Source organism: Halichoerus grypus, chromosome X, assembly GCF_964656455.1.
Source record: "Halichoerus grypus chromosome X, mHalGry1.hap1.1, whole genome shotgun sequence".
Taxonomy (NCBI): domain Eukaryota; kingdom Metazoa; phylum Chordata; class Mammalia; order Carnivora; family Phocidae; genus Halichoerus; species Halichoerus grypus.
This window is the reverse complement of record NC_135727.1, coordinates 116,107,284-116,131,450: the sequence shown is the minus strand read 5'-3', so window position 1 is coordinate 116,131,450 and position 24,167 is coordinate 116,107,284. Positions and strand designations below refer to the sequence as shown.

Here is a 24,167-nt window from a genome sequence, read left to right as displayed (position 1 = left end):
TTCATGAAGTTTAAATAGTTAAAAAAAAAAGCCAAACAGTGCAAGAAGAATCAACTGCATACGGTTAAAAGTTATTTCATATTTTATTTTCTAATTGTAATAGTTTGCATCCATTTTTTTTTACATAAGTCCAAATGATGGGACTTTTTTACATAAGTCCAAATCTTCAAATCAGTCAATACTAATTAGCTGTCATGAATCTATATAGTAAAAGAACTCATTAGACTTAAGAATGAAATATGACCAGAGCTATCAATATTAATAACTATAAACTTTCTCTAAAGAAATATAGTTGGTATTTTGCAAAACATCCATCTTTAAGCAATTTAGAGACTTGTTAGTCTTACGCTGAATTAAATGAGGGTGGTAACATTATTTTATATATTGTGTCAACATGAATATATGAATATATATATTCTACAAGTTTCTTTTATTATAGGAACCAAAGACTGCAAGTGAAAGAAACGGTAAATAGAGAATATAAAAGATGTGCATATTTGATCTTATACAGTCCTGGATACCAAGTGAAAAGCGGCAGACACCACTCTAGGTGCAATACACCTATGGAGACATAATTAATCCTCCCACCAATTCTGCAGGTACTGTTCTCATCACCCCCATTCTTACAGGTAAGGAGCCTGAAACTCACACAAGTGAGAGAAGGTGCCCATGGTCACCTGGAGGTTAAGGGCAGAGTGGGGGTTGGGGCACAGGCCTTCTGACCCCAGGGCCCATGCTCCCTTCACTCTCTATCACACTGCCTCCTAAGTTCCCAGCAGCTGGGGGGAAGAGGATCCACTCCAATACTCTCCAAATCCCTTGGTTCACTCTGTACCTGAGAAGTTAAGTGTCTCAATGCAGCTGTAGTAAGACTTAAGATTTTGTTCTGAGTAGGAAGAAATAAGCAAGGATAAAAAGAATGATAGTTCAAGGTAAATCAAAAACACAAAAGTAGTGTGTACAAGTTCATGGGAGTCCAAACAGTATAAATGAAACTTCCTCTTGCTAAGCAGGACAAAGATCTAAACATCTCCTACCAATATGAATCTTCTTAATTGTTAGAACAGGTAACATAAAGAACCTCACTTTCATTCTGATACTTTAACTGTCAAGCTACAGTTAATACTGGATACTTTAAAATCTGTAAACAATTCAAATAAAGTATAAATCCAGCTAGGTATTTTTATTTCAAACATGCTTTTACCTACTTGATTACTCTGTTGTTCTGAAGTCAGTACTCACAGCAGTTTATATCTACTAAAGATGTTATTCATCATCCTATAATTTAATATTTACACAAGATAGATGAGATTAAGTTAAACTACAAGTCACAAGGAGTTTTGTAACCAACTATATTCACAGCCATGATTCTGTAGATGTGGTGAGTAAACCAATGGCCATTCCTTAATAAAATACACGAATTTTCATCATGCATAGTTTACAGGATCCTTAAGAGGATCTCTTAAGAGGCTGGATGTTCAAAAAAGATTCAACAGTCAAGCAATTAAATCTTGGCAAGTCTTTCTTCACACAAATGCTTGGTTTGGTTGTTGAGCCACCTTAGTAATACAATTTATTTATACTCTAACTGGAAGTAGAATCAACACTGCATGAAAAATGCAAGCCCATCAAATTCATTAGTAATAATTATTATACCCGCTTAGCAGGAAGAACCATTATTCTTGGATTTCAAACATTTTATTTTCTTTCAAGGCATACCTTATAGCTCTGTTATGGGAATCAAAGAGTATAACCAAAAAAAACCCCAAAACCAAAACCAAAAAAATAAACAAAAAAACAAAAAAATACCATACAAACCAAAAACCAACCAACCAAAGAAACTCAACAAAACACCACACATACACACACCAAAAAAAACAAAACAAAATACACCAAGGACTACTTCCATTTCTCATTTGAGATATAATCAATAAAACTATACAAATTTCACATTAAATTTAATAAAACAATCCCTCCAAGTAGTGTTGCGTATGACCTAGAACTTTACCATTTTATAATCATTATGATTTGAGATTTTCCAGGATGCAATGGCACTAGATTGAGCTTTTACTAGGTAGGCAAGGAAAAAAAAATATCACTAACACACACATGAATGGGGACCATAGTTGTAATTTAAGAATCTTTAGACGAACCATATTTGTTAGAGGAGGTAAGTAGAAAAGCTAATGTGTGAGCTGTACCATCCCTACCATGAACTGTACCACAGATGCAGAGTTACAGCATTCTTGATAAAACAACACGGAAAAAGGATCTATATATACACCACAAATTTAGCAAAACACTTTTTGTACAGAAGCCTAAATATCTTAAGTTTAGATTTTGATGAAGATAATCACTAAGTCGATTCTTCAAGGCTAGTTTCTTACAAGTCTTAAAAAAACCAGCTCATGGTCTCGGATGCATTCCCTCTAGGTTAAGTGTTCAGAACTCCAGAGAATAAGAAACATGAATTCCAACTGTCTACTCATTTCTATTCTTTGATTTAATAATGTTTTATAGTACCTCAGATTCTGATTCCAGAGTTTGCACACTTAGGAATAAGCATGAGATTAGAGAAGATTTGCTTATTTTTTGAAGCCACATGAAGGTTTATTTCCCTTTGTAGTACTTTTCATCATTGAAAACACCTCTGGAGACCGGTAGAATAGAAGCTTCATTACCTTAATGATGGACCTCTTCTTTTAAAGTTGCATAAGATTTCAATGTGGCTAGTGAGGTCTAAATAGCCCACCCATTAATTTCATCTTTGTAGAATTGAAAACAAAACTAAGTAAGGGAAAATCCAAATTCCCAATAAAATACAAGCAAAACAAATCTTTACACACAATAAAATACATCCTAAACACAAAGTAAGGGTATAATATACTCTGCAGATGACATTGTCTTTATTATACTTCTCAGCTGTAGCTCTCCCATTTAAAATGAGAAACCATCTTTTCAGTAAATTGTTATTCCCCTCCTCTTTTCCCAGCTTAGGGATAGTTTGAAAAAGGCTTAATTTGTACAGTTGTTAGGAAATTAAATTTTCATTTATACATAATTCAGGTGTTTATAAAGCACTCAAAATTGTAGCTTATAGGTATATGACTTCTGAAATAAAATTGACACTTTTAACAATATTTTTGTTCTTTAAAAATATTCTACATACATGCATATGATCAAAACAATCTTTTCTTGTTTGGGAAATTTCCTATGCATAGTAAGGAAAAAAACTGCCAACTACAGCAACGTTTCAATGTTAAGATGACTGGGTGCCACCTACTGTTCAATTCCTGTAACTACTAACCTTACAAATTAAAAATTGCTATTAAAACCCAGGTTGTAAAACCTGCATTTTGGAAATGCTTTTTTGCTGATACATTTATAGTGGCAAAATAAGATCATGAAAAGAATGTACATGATATCAAAATTAGTACAAAAATAGCCACATGCTACTTAAATATGAAAAACAGACCTAATCATTTTTACTTCAAATGCAGAGTTCTGCCTCCTTTAAACTGTATCAAAATCTCAAGGGAACATCAAAGTAACTGGAATATACAGTCAACAGGCTAGTCAAAGTTAGGGCTTAATCATAATCCATAATGAGTGTAGGGCAAATGGTTAATTCAGAACATCCATTTACTTATGGGAAGGGGTCAAAGTAGGAAAGGCAGTAATGCATTTCTCCCCTCTTTTTAAAAATAGTAGATGTGGTCTTTTACCCATAAGCTCCAATACATCAAAAGAACAAAGGGGGTTTAACTTTTCACTTAAGAGAATTCAGCATTACCAGTTTTTAAAGAAATACCTTAGAAACAAATCAGTCTGCTTTAGCAAATTGCACTCATGCTAATGAAATTTTAATCTTCTTTAACAGGTCACAGCCAAAATCCAAATTGTTGGAACAATCCTCAGAGAAATTGGAATGTAAAATGTTGAATTCAATTTAGATCTGGAAGGGAAAAGAACATCAGATCAAATGAAAGAATTCTTATATTCCAGCAGTCTACCACATAAGGGAGGCTTGCACACCCTAAAGCTATCTTTGAAGAGGAAATTCTACACACAGGGTTTTTCTCAATTACAGTTTGTTGCCAGTAAATCTTTACAACCATGTCATGCTATGCAAAATATTCTTAATAAACTTTAGTGTCTCCTCCCTTTTGTGTTAGTGATGAAAGATTTTTTTATTCTGGGGTGGGAGCAGACACAGGAGTATTATCTGAGAAAGGGGCAAGTCTGACAGTAACCAAATTCTCCTCTCAACCTGGGTACAGGAAAAAAGGCTAGCATACCTATAAACCATCTGGAGAAATGTCTTGGAAAAGTAGGGTTCTCAGGTGGTAACAAGGCAACCCTTGCAAAACGTTCAAGATAACTCAAATTCCTTTAGTAGCCACCATCTTTTACCATCTCTTTCCCTGCCAGCTTACTGGGTCCAGTTCCAAGGCATCACTGGCACAGATTCAGAAGTTTTTTTCTTAGAAAATCTTAACCCTGTCTAGATCCTCAATTAGGAAAATGTAATACATTTTCCTAAATGAATACACCTCAGTGTATTCAAATTCAAATTCACATTCAAAAGTGTTCTCTGATTAGGTTCTTAATTTCCAAAAGAGACCTTCTACCCCAGCTCTAAAAATGTTTGGATTGCCCCTTAATTTACAACACAATTCCATGTCAGGTTCTGGTCACAATATAATCAATAAATCTACTGTCAAAGTATCATTAACAATTCAGTCACAAGAATTCTGTGGCTCAGGATCTCTAAAGGGAGGTACATTAAAAAAAGAATGATGTATTTATGTAAAAATTCATAAACACATATACACATGGAGGATATATACTCAAATCCTTAATTCACCCTGAGTATTCTAAATGGTCTGAAGATGCATCAAAATATAAGATGGATTGATGGATGAATAAAGATATAGTTAAGATATATGATAAATCAGGTATAAAAATATTAATTATAGAATCCTGGTAGTGGGTATCACTTCTGATGCCCAACTCAGACTTCCCGAAGATCAGCCTTAGTATTTTTGAAAGGCTCTGGTAATTGTGTTGCACAGTCTTAGGAAATACTGCCCCAGGTACACTAAAATTTCATCTTCGAATCAAACCAAACATTAGCATAATTATTTTTAGATTTATATACACAGGTGGGTTCTCAACTACATTTTTATTTTAAGGAGTTGAAAAAGAGCCCACACTGGAGTTAAGAATAACTTATAATACTACTACAATTATTTATATTGCCAGAAACTAAGTATGAATTTCATTTAAATACTGTTAACAGCAAAAGGGCATTTGTTCTTGTGAGCATCACTGCTTTACCTTTCAGAAAAATAATACATTTTCCTAAAACACACCAACTCCAAACCAAGAGTTTGGCAACAGTGCATATCCAACAGATTGGCATTAAGTAATTGGCAGAAGGTCTCAACTTTTTAAAGATTTATTTATTTATTTATTTTAGAAAGAGAGATCACATGTGGGGGAGGGGCAGAGGGAAAGGGAGAGAGGCGCCCCTGGAATTACAACATATGTTAAAAGCCTTGTTAAATTTGAGACCTTTTGGGGTGTGTGGGTGGCTCAGCTGGTCAAGCGTTTGACTCTTGGTTTTGGCTCAGGTGATGATCTCAGGGTTGTGGGACAGAGCCCTGCGTTGGGCTCCATGATCAGGGCAGAGTCTGCTCGGGATTCTCTCTCTCCCTCTGCCCACCTCCCACGTGCTCTCTCTAAAACAACTAAATAAAATCTTCTAAAAAAATGTTGTAATTCCAATGCTTCATATCAAGCTGTTCAAACAAGATTCTTCTCTTAACATACTAGTATTTCAATTAAGGCACGTCTCTTTGAGAAGATCTTCTATTTCTTACAACTGTCTGCTAAATTCAGAAAGAGCTATCTCTTTAGATGCTTTTAAACAAGTTATGATTCCAATGCCTAGCATTCATTTCGCCAAAGCAAATACTCATCTTTTCTGGAAGAAATGTTGAAAAGATTTTTTTTTTTAAGATTTTATTTATTTATTTGACAGAGAGAGAGATAGCGAGAGCAGGAACACAAGCAGGGGGAGTGGGAGAGGGAGAAGCAGGCTTCCTGCCAAACAGGGAGCCTGATGTGGGACTCGATTCCAGGACTCTGGGATCATGACCCGAGCCGAAGGCAGATGCTTAACGACTGAGCCACCCAGGCGCCCGAAATGTTGAAAAGATTTTAAGAATTCTCAAAGTTTAACAGTTTGACTAGTTGTCTTCTATATTATACTGAGTATTTTAATTCATGGACAAGTCTTGAAATATACCCTAATTTAAGTATTCAACATTTTTAGTTTAAAGGAAGATAGGAGAAAAGGCTGGTTTCTCTGTGGATAATTCAGAAACAAAAGTTGGAAAATGCAAGATACATCTACTCACATCATCGATGTCTTCATCATCATCACCAATGTCATCAAACTGAATTTCATCATCATCTCCAGGACCAAATGTATCAGTTTCATTGATTTTAGCTAAAGAAACAATAACAAACACACTCATATAACCAAGATGATATTAAAATGAGTAACTGTGCACTAAAAGTGGTCTGATATTAAATGTTGAAGTATAAAAAGACTTGAGTCAAACATATCAATTCAAGTATAGTTGACATATATATTAATTTCAAGCGCACAACATAGTTGATTTGACAATTATATACACTACAATATGTTCACCAGAATAAGCATAGTTACCATCTGTCACCAAAGTTATTACAATATTATTGACTATATTCCCCATGCTGCACTTTTCATCCCCATGACTTATTTTAGAACTGGTAGTTTGTAACTCTTAATCCCCTTCACCTATTTCACCTACCCCCCCCAACCCTCCAGCAACCACTGGTTTATCTTCTCTATGAGTCTATTTCTCTCTTGTTGTTTGTTCATTTTTTTGTTTTTTTAGATTCCACATGTCTAACTGCAATCATATGGTATTTCTCTCTGATTTATTTCACCTGGCATAATACCCTCAAGGTCCAACCATGTTATTACAAATGGCAAGATTTCATTTGCTTTTATGTCTAATACTCCAGTGTATGTGTGTGTCAATCATATGTTCTTTATCCATTTATCTATCAGTGGACACTTGATTTGCTTCCGTATCTTGGCTATTGTAAAAAATGCTGCAATAAAACACAAGGGTACATACATTTTTCCAAATAAGTGCTTTCGTTTTCTGTGGGTAAATATCCAGTAGTGGAATCACTGAATTGAATGGTATTTTTATGTTTAACTTTTTGAGGAACCTCCATACTGTTTTCCACAGTAGCTGCACCAGTTTTCATTCCCACCAACGGCGCACGAGGGTTCCTTTTTCTCCCCATCTTCACCAACCCTTGTTATTTCTTGTCTTTTTGATACTAGATATTCTGACTGGGGTGAGGGGATGGTTTTGATTTGCATTTCCCTGATGATTAGTGATGCTAAGCTCTTTTCACAGGCCTATTGGCCTTTCTACGTCTTCTGTGTAAAATGTCTATTCAGGTCCTCTGCCCATTTTTAATTAGATTATTTGGGAGGATTTTTAGGCATTCGGTTGTAGGAGTTTTTTTTTTTTTTGAAGATTTTATTTGGGGCATCTGGGTGGCTCAGTCAGTGATCTCCCCTCTATGATCTCTCAACTTTTGCTCTCAAATAAAATCTTTTAAAAAATAAAAAATAAAGATTAATTTTTTTGAGAGAGAGAGAGCGCACACACGAGCAGGGGGAGGGGCAGAGGGAGAGGCAGACTCCCCTGCTGAGCAGGGAGCCTGATGTGGGGTTCGATCCCAGGACCCTGGGATAATGATCTGAGCCTAAGGCAGATGCTTAATCAACTGAGCCACCCAGGTGCCCCAAGTTGTAGGAGTTCTTTACATATTTTGGATATAAACCATTTATTAGATACATCATTTGCAAGTATCTTCTCCTATTCAATAGGTTGCCACTTTGTTTTGTTGGTTTCTTTCACTGTGCAAAAGCTTTTTAGGTTAATGTAGTCCCAACTATTTATTTCACAAAGATATTTTTAGTAATGCAGGCTCCAGTTACACAAATTCTGAAACTATTACAACTTCCAGCTATGCCTAAAAAAATGGTTAGAGCACATGCTAACAACTTACCAATCACCAGACACTCATCAATCAGAAACTTTAGTCAAATCATGATTACCCCCTAAGCAATGAAAATGAACTGGGAGGTGCTGGTCCTATTCCCCAATATACTAGCATTTCCTAGATTGAAAATGTCATGGAAATAATTTCAGTAGGATTTTCATGCTTAAGTATTGTTTTCATAATAATATGCAAGAGAGCCAAAACAAACAAAAAACACTACAAAACAAAAACATCAAATGAAAAAGGTAGGCTTACAAAGTAGTATGTAAAGGACATTTACTTTTGTATTGGTAACAGAAACAAAGAATGTTGGTTTTAAAAAATCCTATGGGATCTTATGATACTAGGATAAGAACTGAAAACTTTATAAAAATCAACAGTAACTACTATCCTTGCTTTACATTTAAAGTAGATGAACAATGACAATCTCTTGAGAAAGTTACTGTGAAATAAATACTGTAACAAAAGTATTCCTGATTGGTATTGGGCAGAAGTTCAGAGTTTATAAAGTGTAACTCCACACCAGAAAGTGTATTTATTAAGGACAGAATCCCAGTTACTTTTTTCTTAAGGTATCCAGTATTATGAAGTATAAGCAGGCATACTTAAAATGAACCATGTAAGCACAAAAGTAAATATGCAAAATTCTACCAAAATTCCTTCACCTAAGTAACACCAAGTACTAACACCGTATGACAGGTCAATAAAATAACTCAGACATTACCATGCTCTGGAAGCTCGCCATATGCCTTCAGACTCCTAGCTTCATCTGCATTGTATTTTAAAATTACATCGGCTTTATTATCCTGAAAAAGACAATTAACTTTTAGAACCGATTATGCCAAAATATTATTATTTTCCCAAATTATTTTCAAACTGGATAAATTAAAAACTGTCGTTACAATCTTTTCTCACATTTTAAAGTTTTCTCCTACCCAGTGCACTTGTTGTCATGAGCACTGGGTGACGTTCCATATACACTATAATTTCCATAATGTTGAATGACTATATTGTTAATTATACCAGAATTAAAGTTAAAAAAATAAGTATTATGGGCACCTGGGTGGCTCAGTCGGTTAAGCATCTGACTTCAGCTTGGGTCATGATCTCGGGGTTCTGGGATGGGGCCCCTGCATCAGGCTCCCTGCTCAGCAGGGAGTCTGCTTGCTCCTCTCCCTCCCCTTCTGCCTCTCACCCTGCTTGTGCTCACTCTCAAATAAAAGCTTAAAAAAAAAAAAGTATCAAAACAAACAAAACTTTTAAAAAATAAAGTTTTCTCCTACCCTCTAAAAAACATCCTCAGCATTATATAGTATGAAGCTGCTTACATGCATAAATGAATGACGATCAACAAGCTTAAGGAAGATATTTACAGATCTCACTTTAAAAAGAGCAGAACTGTACAAACCCAATCTTTTTAAGTTATTTACTATTATCCTTTGATTAGAAGTCTTTTTTTTTTTTTTTAAGATTTTTATTTATTTGACAGAGAGAGACACAGTGAGAGAGGGAACACAAGCAGGGGGAGTGGAAGGGAGAAGCAGGCTTCTTGCCGAGCAGGGAGCCCGACGTGGGGCTTGATCCCAGGACCCTGGGATCATGACCTGAGCCCAAGGCAGACGCTTAAAGACTGAGCCACCCAGGCACTCTAGAAGTCTTTGGAAATACAAAAATTCCCTGGGACCATAATTTACAGGATGATTAAACAGTCTAAAAAATTGAGACTGTGTAATCACCTAAGGAAATTAATATACCTTTCCATGAATCAGTGGTTCTTAGAATATGAACTGACTGGAATCTCCAGTGGAGCCTTTATATTTCCTGAAGATAGATTAGTAGAGATGGAGTGAAGCTCATGAATCTGTATTTTTAAAAGCTCTTTTAAGTGTTTCTGAGGCAAATGTCCCACTGAAAATTACTGCCATAGAATGTTCATACTTTCCCATTTGAAAAGAATCCAACTCAGTTAAGGAAAGAAAAGTGTTGAAGTTGATTGTTTCAACTTCAAAAAGTTCTTTGGACCTAAAAGCAGGTCCTAATGGCTACAAAGAGGATCAGTGATGCAAAGGCAGTGTGATTCAAACCAGTACTTCTTGAACTGTAATGTTTATAGAAGCTCAAAGGTTAATTGTTAAAATGCTTATTCCAATTGAGGAGGTCTGGGGTGGGGTCCAAAAACCTGCATTTCTGACAAGTTCCCAAAAGCCAGTGATGCCACTGGTCCCTGGATCACCCTTTAAGTGGCAAGGGTAGAGAAGGTGGTTTGTGGGAGATTTAAGAATCAGAAAGTTGGTCTTGGCTGTCATTTTATAGTCAGAATGGTACATGTTTTCGGAGCCCCTGGGTGGCTCAGTTGTTTGGCATCTGCCTTCGGCTCAGGTCATGGTCCCAGGGTCCTGGGATTGACCCCCGCATCAGGCTCCCTGCTCAGCGGGAAGCCTGCTTCTCCCTCTCCCACTCCCCATGCTGTGTTCCGTCTCTCGCTGTGTCTCTGTCAAATAAATAAATCAAATCTTTAAAAAAAAAAAAAAGAATGGTACATGTTTTCAAACCTTGGTTTCCTTATCTGTCAAACAGAGAACTAATTATTCTTCCTACTTCTGGGGCTATTTTTAAGATCAAAAGAAGAAATTGGACATCAGAATGGTATTTTGTTTGTTTTGTTAGAGAGAGAATGCACCCTTGTCGAAGGTTGGGGGGCAGGGCAGGACGGACACAGAAGGAGAGTATCTTTTTTTTTAAAGATTTTATTTATTTATTCATGAGAGACAGAGAGAGAGAGAGAGAGGCAGAGGGAAAAGCAGGCTCCCAAGGAGCAGAGAGCCCGATGCAGGACTCGATCCCAGGACCCTGGGATCATGACCTGAGCCGAAGGCAGACGCTTAACCATCTTGAGCCACCCAGGCGCCTGAGAATCTTAAGCAAGCTCCACACCCAGCAAGGAGCCCAATGCAGGGCTTGATCTCATGACCCTGAGATCATGACCTGAGCTGAAATCAAGAGTCGGATGCTTAACTGAGCCACCCAGGCAACCCAAAATGGTATTAATTAAAGCAGGCTTTTTTGCATTGTTCACATTTTGGGCTGGGTAATTCTTTGTTGTAGGGACTGTCCTGTGCAATGTAGGATATTTGGCATCACCCCTGGGCACTATCCATTATATGCCATCAACACTGCCTCCCCCAGTTGTGACAACCAGAAATGTCTCCAGACACCGCCAAATGGTCCCTGGAGGAAAAAATTCACTCATGGTTGAGAACCACTAATTTAAAATGAAAATTTTAGTTCTTTATTCTGGAATATATATCTTAAAAAATCAAAGTAGGATCAAGGTTATAGAAACATCACTCACGATGTGATTAAATATATGGTGATGAGTTCCAATAGGTAGAAACCAAACGGACTACAGCGACCCACAATGAGTAGTCTCCAGGTTGAGATCATGAAGGGGAAGTACCATTTTTTCCTTTAAGTGCTCATTCAAATTTAGAGCACATACTTCTATCATGGTTTGTACTGTAATTACTTGTGTGCCTGTCTTATTTTTTTCACTACCAGGCCATAAACACTTTCTGGGATGGGAGCTTGAGTCATTCAGGTGTATCCACTACAGTAACAGTTTCCAGATTTTGATTTCAACATGTATAAATTAAAAAGAAAAGAAAAATTGCCATGGGAGGCCCAACATAAGATTAAATTTTTATTTTAACAAATAAGAACATGAACAAAACCACCACTATATAACATCACTCATTCCAAAAAAGGGAACTTTTCAAATATCAAAAAAGGAAAAAAAAGACCATTTAGCTTTATGAAATATTCACATTGCCTGTTATTTTTTCCACATGAAAATGTAGACTCCACAGAATGGCCATTTGGGAACCACGATGCCTAGGGTACCTAGCACAATACCTAAAAAACGTAACTGGCCCTTATGAAATGTTTGTTGACACAGTGGTGAGCAGCATGCTGGGGTGAAACTGGTCAAATACAAGTTCTAAGCATTAATGGCTCACAAAATTCAACCAAGTGAACAATGAGGAAAAAAAAAAATATATATATATACATATATTTTTACCTGGTAGTCTCGGAGACCAACCAATATAATGTCTGAAGTATTTATCCAAACCTATGAAAGAAAAGTCACTGCATGTCATATTTAAAAATAAAGAATCAAAGCAACATTGAGTCAGTCTTTCCATAAAATACTATTCACCCAACTGTGGGTGAAGTACCTATACTTGGTAATGGGATTAAAAAATACCCATATAAAAATCAGAGTTGGAGGGACTTTTACCCAATTAATGTATCTGCCTCAACACCCACTATAATAGGAAATTAATCATTCCTTTTCAAGGCAGCCCATTCAGGAAATTTATTATCACCATAATACTTAATGTAATTCATATTCAAATTTTCTTTTCTTAACACTCTTTACAACTATTGCCCCCACCCTCAAACCAGAATCCAAACATGGGCCACCTACCCCATTTAACCATTAGGTTTCTTTCATCTCCATTCAACTGGAATAGTTCCCCCCCTCCCCCTTTAAGGTCATTAACATTGTATTAAGAGCCAGGCCATTTGTTTTGCAGGTCTCCCTCAATTTGTATTTGTTGATAGTTTCTTCATGATTAGATTCAGGTTAAACATTTTGAGCAGAAAAAACATAGGTGATGCAAATGTGTCTTTAAATATAATCCATATAAAACTACCATCAAGGAGTTGGCTGTTTTATTATAGGTAAATCACTGTTCTACTGAAATCTTTGGGGAACTTCCAAAAATGAGGTCCTTGACCCATAAAAACTATAGAGCCATTTTCCCCTTACTCATAATTTTAAAGTAAAACAAATTTCCACACCTACCTTTTTTCTCAATTTCCCTCTGATGTGACATAACCTCTTTACACCATCAAAACACATCGCTTCTAATCGTCCATTTCCCAACATTTTGATTACTTGAGCATACTCTGGGGGAGGGAAAACAAAAGTGTACAGGAAAAGTGTTCAACTTTTCATAACATCAACTTCAAAGTCCGCACAAAACGGACTAGAACAGTGGCGCCTGGGTGGCACAGTCCAACTCTTAGTTTTGGCTCAGGTCATGATCTCAGGATTCTGGGATCAAGCCCTACATAGGGCTCCATGCTCAGCACAGAGTCTGCTTCAGACTCTCTCTCCCTCTCCCTCCGCCCTAAGATAAATAAATAAATCTAAAACAAAACAAAACAGACTAGAACACATAGGTATATTGGTTAGGAATAAATATGTGTAGTAAAATAAATCCTAGGGATTAATAAACACTAAGCTAGTTAATGGCAGAGCCATAATCTAGACTCCATAATGTCATTTCTATAACAAGCTATCTCTGCTATCAGAAATGCTTTAATTATCGGGGCACCTGGGTGGCTCAGTAGGTAAGCGTCTGCCTTCGGCTCAGGTCATGATCCCAGGGTCCTGGGATCAAGCCCTGCATCAGGCTCCCTGCATCAGGCTCCCTGCTCGGCCAGGAGCCTGCTTCTCCCTCTCCCACTCCCCCTGCTTGTGTTCCCTTTCTAGCTGTCTCTCTCTGTCAAATAAATAAATAAAATCTTTAAAAAAAAAAAAAAGAAATGCTTTAATTATCTATTCATTTTGAATAAGCAGAAGGACTACTATCTTCATAACTGTATGCTTTATTTTTGGAGACCAAGGCAGCATGTCTGTAAACGTACATTACACCTCATCAATCTCTCACATTTGGAACGTCTCCCAAACTTGAATCTCCTTTCCCTCAGATCCTTTAGAGGCTAATCTCAACACAATTTTTGGTACATCTGGCAAATACAAGTAGCTTAATGTTAGTAACGTCTTTGTTATTTTTTCAAAAAAGATTTTGAGAGAGAGACAGAATGAGCATGAGAGAGAGAGAGAGAGAGCATGAGTGGGGGGAGGGTCAGAGGGAGAGAGAGAAGCAGGCTTCCAGGTGAGCAGGGAGCCCGATGTGGGGCTCGATCTCAGGACCTTGGAATCATGACCTGAGCTGAAGGCAGGCACTTAACTGACTGAGCCACCCAGGTGCCCCAGTAACGTCTTTGTTATATTAGAAGTCATTATTCTAAAGTTTTTGTAAAGCCAGAAAGATGTTCTCAGGCAAAATGCCAAACTTTTAATCAAAATCCTTCCAAAAGGAAACCCAGGAAGCCACCTGGTTTTACTGCCATTTGGAAAACTGAGATGATGAGCATTAGCTTGCACATGGGCCTGTCTGTTCTGCTCTTGTCATTAAATGACAGAAGACCTGGGGCGGAGGCGGGTGTTGCTTCAGAACCTTAAGCTTACTCAAGTTGTACATAAGACTGACCCCCAAAGGGAATATCCGCTGATTTTAAGTATACTGAGACCTAACTTTGAAAGGCTCAATTGTGGGGTTAACATGCTGAAGTGACTTGCTCAGAATATACTGAACCTAGAGCCGCAACATGGTGGGCCAATTCAAAGGCAGCTTCTCCCACTCCCCCTGCTTGTGTTCCCTCTCTGTCTCTCTCTCTGTCAAATAAATAAATAAAATCTTAAAAAAAAAAAAAAGTGAGGAAAAAATACGAAAAAAGTGGTGGTCATAACGAAGTCAACTGCTAATGGAGGCAAGCCTGATTAAGGCTAAGAAACAAAAAGGTCTTTTAGTCACAAAACACTCTTCATTTTTAGTGGCTTATATAAACACGGCCATGAACAAAATCCACCAAAGTTCTATAAAAAGACAATCAAAAAAAGTTCTTCATTAAAATATGCCGGAAATTATTGGGATAACTGGAAACTTCAAAAACAGATTATATACTAGATATATAATATATTCATGTTAAATTATCTGAGCGTGATTTAATTCTATTGTGATTATGTAAGAGAATATCCTTAAGAAACATAATGCAGCACGTAAGGTAAAAGTATCACGTCTGCAACCTGCAAGCTTTAAAATGGTTCAAGAAACACACACACACACACACACACACACACACACACACACACACACACACACACGAAGGGTTTAAGGGAATTCATTGTATTAATACTGCGACTTTCCCAAAGGTTTGAAATTGCTCAAAAATATGGGAAACTAGTGTTATGCATCTTAGTTTGGAAAAGTCAATTGTTCAGTTTCACTGTATTCTATGTCCTGAAATTATATGCTAATGGCATTGAGAAGTGAGGGAAAGGCCTCTAATTCATCCCTCAAAAATCCATGGTCTAATAAAAATACTACGAAGCACCATTTACTATCAAAAAAGGTCTACTAAATCATGCCAATTGTTAACCTCAGCTTTTGAGGCTTAATTCCCTCTGAACCGTACAATTCATTCTTAATTATGAGTGTTCATGCACAAAACAATGAAACCCAGACATTTACAGAAATGCCTCCAATCCTCATTGCACACAGGATACCAGGGAATGATTAGAGGCGCTCTAGAGAGGTGTGGAGGGCTGAGGAACAGAGAAGGGCAAAGAGGGGCACAGGATGTCATTGCTCAGGGTTATGAATAGTTCTATCTTTCATGTTTAGACATTGAAATTCCATATTAAAAAAAAGAAAACTGTTACTAAAAAAAAACCCTCACAGAAATGCTTACCTTGTCCGTCTTCTTTGAACACCAGCTCTCTTTTTTCAGATTCATTCTCATTCTTACCTCTGCGTCTATTTTTACCTCCTTTACCTGATGGTTTTAAAGAAAGAAAAAGACGTTATCTGTACAATAGTATTAAAGAAATAAATGACTCACAACATGCCTTTAAAAAATCATTTAAATTTAAAAATTCACCTAATGTGGTCACCCAATCATATTAAATTTAAAATTTCCAAACATATCAAACACATCACTCCCCTATCCTTCTTAGAAATTCCTTTTGGGTTATTTCTGACATAAAATACAAATAAACCAAAAGAAGGTATTACATAAAATTATATAGATCCCTGAGAACATCTGCATTCAATGACCAAAGTTCCTGGACCATAATGACCACTTGGTTGAGCACATTTCTCAGTGAACCCCTCCTACAGCGACCCACAAGGGCCAGGGTGGGAGATATAACGGGTTACCCATAAATTTCTAAATAAATAAGCTCCCTCTTTTACCGGACCTCCCCATGAAAAGTCTGAGTTCAATCAAGTAGGATGACTTGGGGTGGGGGCTGGGGGTAAAGTTATAGCTCCTGGAATAGGATACATTGATTTTGTGGTGGAGGGAAAACAACTCTGGCTGCTGTGAGAGTTTTATCTTATACCTGTAGGAAAGATTCACTGAGCAAAGTATTTGAAGTTAAAAACACAAGGCACTAATTCCTGAACTTGGAAACAACCAAGATGTCCTTCAGTAGGTGAATAAACAAACTGTGGTTCATCGACACAATGGAGCAATAAAAAGAAATGAGCTATCGAGTTCCCGAAAGACATGAAAGAACCTTAAATGCAAACTGTTAAGGGAAAGAAGGAACCCATAAAGGCTGAATAGTATGATTCCAACCATACATTTTGGAAAAGGCAAAACTATAGACACAGTAAAAAAAAAAAAAAAAAAAAAATCAGTAGTTGCCATGAGTTGGGGAGGAGAGGGCAGATGAATATGTGGAACACAGAGGATTTTCAGGGCAGTTAAATTACTATTCTGTATGATACTGTAATGGTGGATACATGTCATCATACATTTGTCAAAACCCACACAATGTACAACATAAAGAATGAACCTTAATGTAACCTATGGACTTGTTAGTAACAATGTATCTATGGCTCATGTAAGATGTTAACAACATGCTGGGGTAATATAATTTTAGTTTCTGCTCATTTCCCTACAAATGTAACTAATCTAAAAAAACAAAGTCCATGGGCGCCTGGGTGGCTCAGTCAGTATGCTTTGGGCTCAGTTCATGATCTCCAGGTCCTGGGACAGAGCCCCACGTGGGGCCCCCCCAGCCCCCCTCATGTGCACTCTCTTCAAATAAATTAATAAAATCTTAAAAAAAAATAAATAACAAAGTCCAATAAAAAACAATAAAAAGCAGCTACCCTACGACCCAGCAATTGCACTACTGGGTATTTACCCCAAAGATAAAAATACAGTGATCCGAAGGGGCAAATGCACCCCAATGTTTATAGCAGCGATGTGCACAATAGCCAAACTATGAAAGAGCCCAGATGTCCAGCAACAGATGAATGGATAAAGATGTGGTATATATACACAATGGAATATTATGCAGCCATCAAAAAATGAAATATTGCCATTTGCAATGATGTGGATGGAACTAGAGGGTATTATGCTAAGCAAAATAAGTCAATCGGAGAAAGACAATTATATGATCTCATTGATATGTGGAATTTGAGAAACAAGGCAAAGGATCATAGGGGAAGAGAAGAAAAAAATAAAATAAGACGAGAGAGACAAACCATAAGAGACTCTTAATCTCAGGAAACAAACAGCGTTGCTGGAGCGGAGGGGGGTGGGGGGGATGGGGTGGCTGGGTGATGGACACTGGGGAGGGTATGTGTTGTGTTGAGTGCTGGGTGCTGTGTAAGACTGATAAATCACAGACCTGTACCCCTGAAACAAATAATACATTGTATGTTAATAATAATAAACAAACAGTGGGATGTAGGAAAAAAAACAATAAAAAGCAAGGTGCAAATAGGATGCAATCAGCAAAATCCAGACTGCGGGAGCAGGGTCGGGCCTGGTTAGTACTTGGATGGAAGACATTTGTTTTCAAAACAAAGCAAGCAAGCTGCATACTCATATTTGCTTGTATATACATAAAATACCTCTGGGAAAGGCATATACAAAAAAAGTTAACAATGACTGCCTGTGAGGAGAACTGGTTTACAATGGGACATGTTTAGGAAAGAGATTTCACTTTTCATACTTTTGAAATTTGAATGGTAAATATACTATCAAAAAAAACACAAAACTTCAACAAAAACTGTACCATGAAGCAGGCCTAGCCTAGCCACGAAGAGGAAGAGAAAAACAGGAGGAATATTTCTGAGATGGAAACAAGAGAATGATGACCAAATGTAGAGGGAGGGAGAAGTAAAGGATGAAAGGGGCTTTCACAAAAACCTCTCAGGATCTCAGTTACAGACTATGTAAAATGAAGGAGTTAGAACAGAAGATCCAAATACCTCTACATTCCTACATTCCTTCTACCATTTAGGATTCTAGAATTCTATCTACTGCTGTCCTTAAAAAACTGTAATTCTCCCCCTCCCCTTGTTTTACACACTTTAAATGACACTAATGATCATTTTCCAACTCTTCTTTTTCTGACTTTTAAAGGGCCACTCACACTATTCTTGACTTTTACCAGCCACCCCCCCCCCAATTATGCCTATTCCTCTGGAGCTTCATTAATTCCAAATTCTCACTTTCTGTTAACCCACTCTTTAAGGAAATTAATTTTTCTCACCTATCACTTCTATGCTAATAATTTTACATCTAAGCCCACTATTTCAACCAAGCATTGGTCTCATATTTCTAATGGCTCCAGTGAATGGGTTACTGTCCTCTCAAGCTGGATTTTATTCAAAACTCTACTTTTATTTTTTACAAAGCTGGTCCTAAATCAATACCCTTGTTTCTGTCAGTGACAACATGATCACCTTAAAGAATATATGTATCTCTCAACCTACGAACACACCAATCTACCTCTTAATATTTCTCTTCCACTATCTTATGCTTTAATCCAAGTAGATTTTTCACTGTCCCAGTAACTCACCCTTCACAAGCCTATGCCTATGAGATAGGTACTATTTTGTCTTCATTTCCCAGGAGATGATAGTCTTTGAAAGGTTAAGTGACTTATCCAAGGCTATATCATAAGTGAGATCTGGGATTTGAAGTGAGCAGTAAGACCCCACCCCAGTTAACTATACTCTTAACCACTATACAATTAAGCCACCCATTTTACTTGTCACAATCACCCTATGAATAGGTCATTTATCCCCAGTTTATCACGGAGTTCACTGAAGCTCAGAGAATTAACTCACTTTACATATTTCAGTGTGTGGGGGTGAAGAGATTCAAACCTAATCTTTTTTTTTTAAAAAAGATTATTTATTTATTTATTTGAGAGAGAGCGAATGAGAGAGAGAGCACATGAGAGGGGGGAGGGTCAGAGGGAGGAGCAGACTCCCCGCAGAGCAGGGAGCCCGATGCGGGACTCGATCCCGGGACTCCAGGATCATGACCTGAGCCGAAGGCAGTCGCTTAACCAACTGAGCCACCCAGGCGCCCAAACCTAATCTTTTTTGTTGTTGTTCTTGGCCCTCACATTAAGGGTACCTCTCTGAAATAAGTCAAGCACAGAAAGTCAATTATCATATGGTTTCACTTATTTGTGGAACATAAGGAATAACATGGAGGACATTAAGAGAAGGAAGGGAAAAATGGGCGGGGGGAATTGGAGGGAGAGATGAACCATGAGAGACTATGGACCTGAGAAACAAACAGGGTTTTAGAGGGGAGGGGGGAGGGGGGATTGGTTAGCCCGGTGATGGGTATTAAGGAGGGCACGTACTGCATGGAGCACTGGGTGTTATACGAAAACAATGGATCGTGGATCACTACATCAAAAACTAATGATGTATTGTATGGTGACTAACATAATATAATAAAATTAAAAAAAAAAAAAAAAAAGACCAAATGCAATGTTTGAGTTTGTAAACTGTAAAAAAAAAAAAAAAAAAAAAAGGGTACCTCTCCCCAGCATTTTGTTCCCATTCCAGAACCTAAAACCACACTGGTGGCCTTTTTCAAAACATGGGAGAAAGGCTGTAAGTGGTAGTGATATTAAAGAACTCATGGGAAGAACCTGGAAGCAGCAAAAGGTTCACAGCCCAAACAGGATCAAGAATGTGCACACGGCCACTGCAAAGACAGACACATAACTTCTAGAACCAAGTGCATGTTATCCGTCTTGGGGTAAGTCTCACAATGCTCTGTGCTATTGTCAGGTGGGCCTCTATAATTTCCTGACCCACCCAGTGTCCTTAGAGTTCAGTATGTGAGGCATTCTTAGGGGACATGAAAACGGATTTCCTAGAAAAAGTATCTTCTGCTCCATGCCATTCATGCCAGATCTTCAAACCAGAGTGAAAGCTCCATTAGGGCAAGGATCCTACCAGCTTTGTTTACTGAGTTATACACCCAAGTTGGACAATTCTTTGAATCAGTCCAGAGTAGTCCGTACATTCCTAAAGGAGCGGCAATTTTAAAAGCAAAGGTAGTAACTTCCTCAAAGTGTGGGAGCGCCTTACCTCAAATAGTCTTCTTGAGTGGACCAAAAGATACCCTTTTTCCTGAGGTAATAAGCTAAAAGTATCTAGAGGATTCTAGAGGAAATAAGCTGGTAAGAATCAGTCCAAAGCAAAAGTCATTCAACACAGTTTGTGGTAATTTATATCTTTGTGAAACCATCACCAAAATTATATTCACAAGGCTTCTGGCTTTTCCAATGAAGAGAAACAAAAATAAACATGAATTTAATTCTACATTAGTAAACCTCATCTCATAAAATTCAGGGGTCTTGGAAAGCACTAACATAACAGATTGGTTTTACAAGTACTGAAATGATAAACAACAAATTCAAAATGGTGACTACCTCCCAAAACAGAGGAAGACAGGAGGAGGGGACTGGAGACGGGGACACAAAGGGCTTTAAATGATTCTGTGTTTTAATTTTCAAGTTCAGAGTAATAGACTCCCAGGTGTTCACTGTATTATATTTTTTGTATGCTTCAAATATTATTTATAGAATGATCCACTGCTTGCCAATTTATCAGAACTAACCATACCCCGATCACTAGCCTCTCTATTTTACTGCCATGTAATGGAATATAACCTTCAAATAGGCTAGTGAACTAGATGTGATTTAATGTAGAAGTCCTGTTCCCTGGGAACCAAAGGGGAACCTATTATTCATCTGAGAGTTAGAATCAACCAAAAGGAAGGTGACTTAATCCAACAAATATTTATTGAGCATCTACTAAGTGTCAATTCAATGTGATTAAGACAGATACTATTACTGCCCATTAGAGCTTAGAGTTTAGTGAGGGAATTGGAAATCTCATCACTAGAAATAAAGGTGAGAATAAGATACTTACTGAGGTGATCCAATTACCATCTAAAAGGAAATAAAGGATTGGACAAGTTACAAGAAAACTGACTTTTTAGAACTCCATTTCACCCAGAATAATTAGCAGTAATATGCTGCAAAAAGGACCTGCAAGTTAGATTTCTGAGGACAGTGGAGTGCCCTAAGGGAACTGCACCAAATCTTGCAAAGAACCCCAACCAAGTACCCCAGGGGATAGAATCCCTGGAGCCAGCTGTGAAGTAGAAAAGAGAACAGAAGTAGGCCTGGGTCAGGGAAGGGGTCTCAAGGATGAATAACCAAAGGAAACTTCTTGTGGTTTGTGTAATATGCTCCTCTCCTGAAGGAAATACAATGTTTCCTTGTTTCTATTGACACGATCACCTTAAGAAATATTTATAAAAATACAATTTCCTTGGGAAATTATAAAATACTTAAAAGATAGAAATCCCCTTAAGTCTAAAAAAAAGGATAATTTCTTTAGGACTCCTCTGCTTTTAGGTATATTAGACCTTCCATTTTGGAAATTCCAAATAAATTTATCTTCGAGACGAGTAATTTGTGGACGTTTAGCCTCAGAATGGAGGGAACTTAAAAAATTAAAAGGTCTTTACTCCGAACACATTTATACAAGATATGAGACAAAAATAGAAAACTTGGATAAATATGGAACAAGTGTTCTGGGGGTTAAAAAAAAAAAAGTTAAACCCCGTAAAGGGATGGGGAAGAGTAAATCTCTAGAAATGAACCTTAAATAAGTAAATATACATCAAGGTTTCGTCCACTGTTTACAAGGGAGAGGGAGTAGTCTCAACAATACTCAACAACTATCCATAAAGAAACCCATACATGAGTACCTGGTCACTAAAGCAGGCATTATCCTTTTAAAGTTAAGAACTGCTTTCAGGGCTTAACTCCTTGCCCAGGAAGCCAAAGGCACTCATTTGCGAAACCCTGGCCGCCTCAGGGAGGTCTCCCCCACAGGTCCAAAAAGCGCCGCGGTCAGTCTGGCGCGAATCGGGAGCAAAAGCCCACATTCTCCCGCAGGAGGCCCTACAAAAATGGCGTCGGCTCCACCCCAATGTGACCAAACTGGAAGACAGGAGTAACTCCCCAGCTTCTCTCCCAAGCCCCAAATCGCGTCCGTATCGTGCAGCCGTGTTCAGGCACAGCAGAAAGGAAGGTCACTGCGGCCTGGGCAATCCGGAGGCCGGGGGCAGGGCCGGAGAGACCGGGTGGAGTGGAGTCGTGGTCCCGGGGTCCAGGCAGCATTACCTTTATTCTTGGGCATGGCGGTGACGGAAGCCTCCCGGCGTTTCCGACTCCTATCCTGCGGTTGGCTGCGGTGGCGGGAGCAGCGACTCCTCCGAGGGGCCCCAGGGGCAACGCGTGGGACCTCGCGGTACCAAGCAAGCAAGAGAGGCCGGCTCGCGTGCGCGGGAGAGTCTCGCGACCGAGTTCTTCCGAGATCCGCCTGCGCCCACGCTCAGCCGCAGCAAATGGCGTCGCGGCTGCTTGCGTCGCTTTTCCCCGCCTCCCAACGCCGGCTGGCCCGCCCCCCTCCCGGCCCTACGGCGCAGGCGTGGCCGACTGAACCCCACCCCTTATCCCCCTCCCCCCACCCCCCCATTGTTAGAGCGGATGGTGACGCGCTTTTGAAGAGTTCGCGGTAGTTCGCAGGAACACGCGGGGGGCGGGACAGTGAGCCGAGAGGAGAAGGAGTCAGGGAGGGAGTGGGCGGGGCCCAGGCGTCATAATAAAGGGCGGATTCAGGTGGCGCCCGCTGCTGGCTGACATCAGACTTGTTTGCTGCTTTGTGACAAGCCCGCGTCTCGGGGTTTGAGCTGCTGCTGACTCATTAACGAATCTCACAGCTAGTTTTAACTAGGCCCTCTCGCCCACCCAACCTGGTCGGGAGCCTGAGGGGAAGGGCAAGGCTCTCCGGTCATCTCCATTACCAAGGCATAATAGTTGCAGGACATTTGTTATTACTTTAAAAGACTACATCTGTTGCTTACTATTACCATCAGTTAGCAGAATGTCTGGCATATAGTAGGTGCTCAATATACACCAGAAGGGAGGGAGGGGAGAAGACATAAACTCAGGGTTAAGGCCTGAACTGTGCCCTCCCAAAATTCATATGTTGAATTCTTAACCCCTAACATCTCAGAATGTGACTGTATTTAGAAATAGGGTCTTTAAGGGGCACCTGGGTAGCTCAGTCAGTTAAGCGTCTGCCTTTGGCTCTGGTCTTGATCCGGGGGTCCTGGGATGGAGCCCTGCTTAGGGCTCCCTGCTCAGTGGGGAGTCTGTTTCTCTCCCCCCCCCCACTCCTGTGCGTGTGCTCTCTCTCAAATAAATAAAGTCCTTTAAGAATTAAAAAAAAAAAAGGGTCTTTAAAGAGGTAATGAAGTTGAAATGAGTTCATTATGGTGGGCCGGAATGCAATATTGACTGGTGTCTTTATAAGAAGAGATTAGGACACAGGCACAGAGGGGAACACCGTGGGAACAAGAAGGTGGCTGTCTACAAGCCAAGGAGAGAATCCTCAGAAGAACCCAACACGGCAGACCTCTTGATCTGACTTCTAGCTTCTAACACTGTGAGAAAATAAATTTTTGCTGTTTAAGCCACTGTTTGTGGTATTTTGTTATAGTAATCTCTGCCAACTTACATAGCTGACCATACAGAACATATAACTTCCCTTGTAAGTAAACTTACTTTATTTTTTTAAAAGATTTTATTTATTTACTTGAGAGCACAAGCAGGAGGAGCGGCAGGCAGAGGGAGAGGGAGAAGCAGACTCCCCACTGAGCAGGGAGCCTGATGCAGGGCTCGATCCCAGGACCCCGAGATCATGACCTGAGCCGAAGGCAGACGCTTAACCGACTGAGCCACCCAGGTGCCCCAG

At 38.9% G+C, this 24,167-nt stretch overlaps 1 protein-coding gene across 1 annotated transcript; it reads right to left on the bottom strand.

Annotated features, from left to right (window-relative positions):
* Positions 1-1,908: 1,908 nt before the first annotated feature.
* EIF1AX (eukaryotic translation initiation factor 1A X-linked) lies at positions 1,909-22,685 on the bottom strand. The gene is made up of 7 exons (XM_078064756.1): positions 22,532-22,685; positions 15,748-15,831; positions 13,010-13,113; positions 12,221-12,271; positions 8,867-8,948; positions 6,426-6,517; positions 1,909-3,955 (listed from the first exon to the last, which is right to left on the bottom strand). Exons 1-7 carry the CDS (start codon positions 22,545-22,547, stop codon positions 3,950-3,952), a joined length of 435 nt encoding a protein of 144 aa, XP_077920882.1. The 5' UTR covers positions 22,548-22,685; the 3' UTR covers positions 1,909-3,949.
* Positions 22,686-24,167: the final 1,482 nt, after the last annotated feature.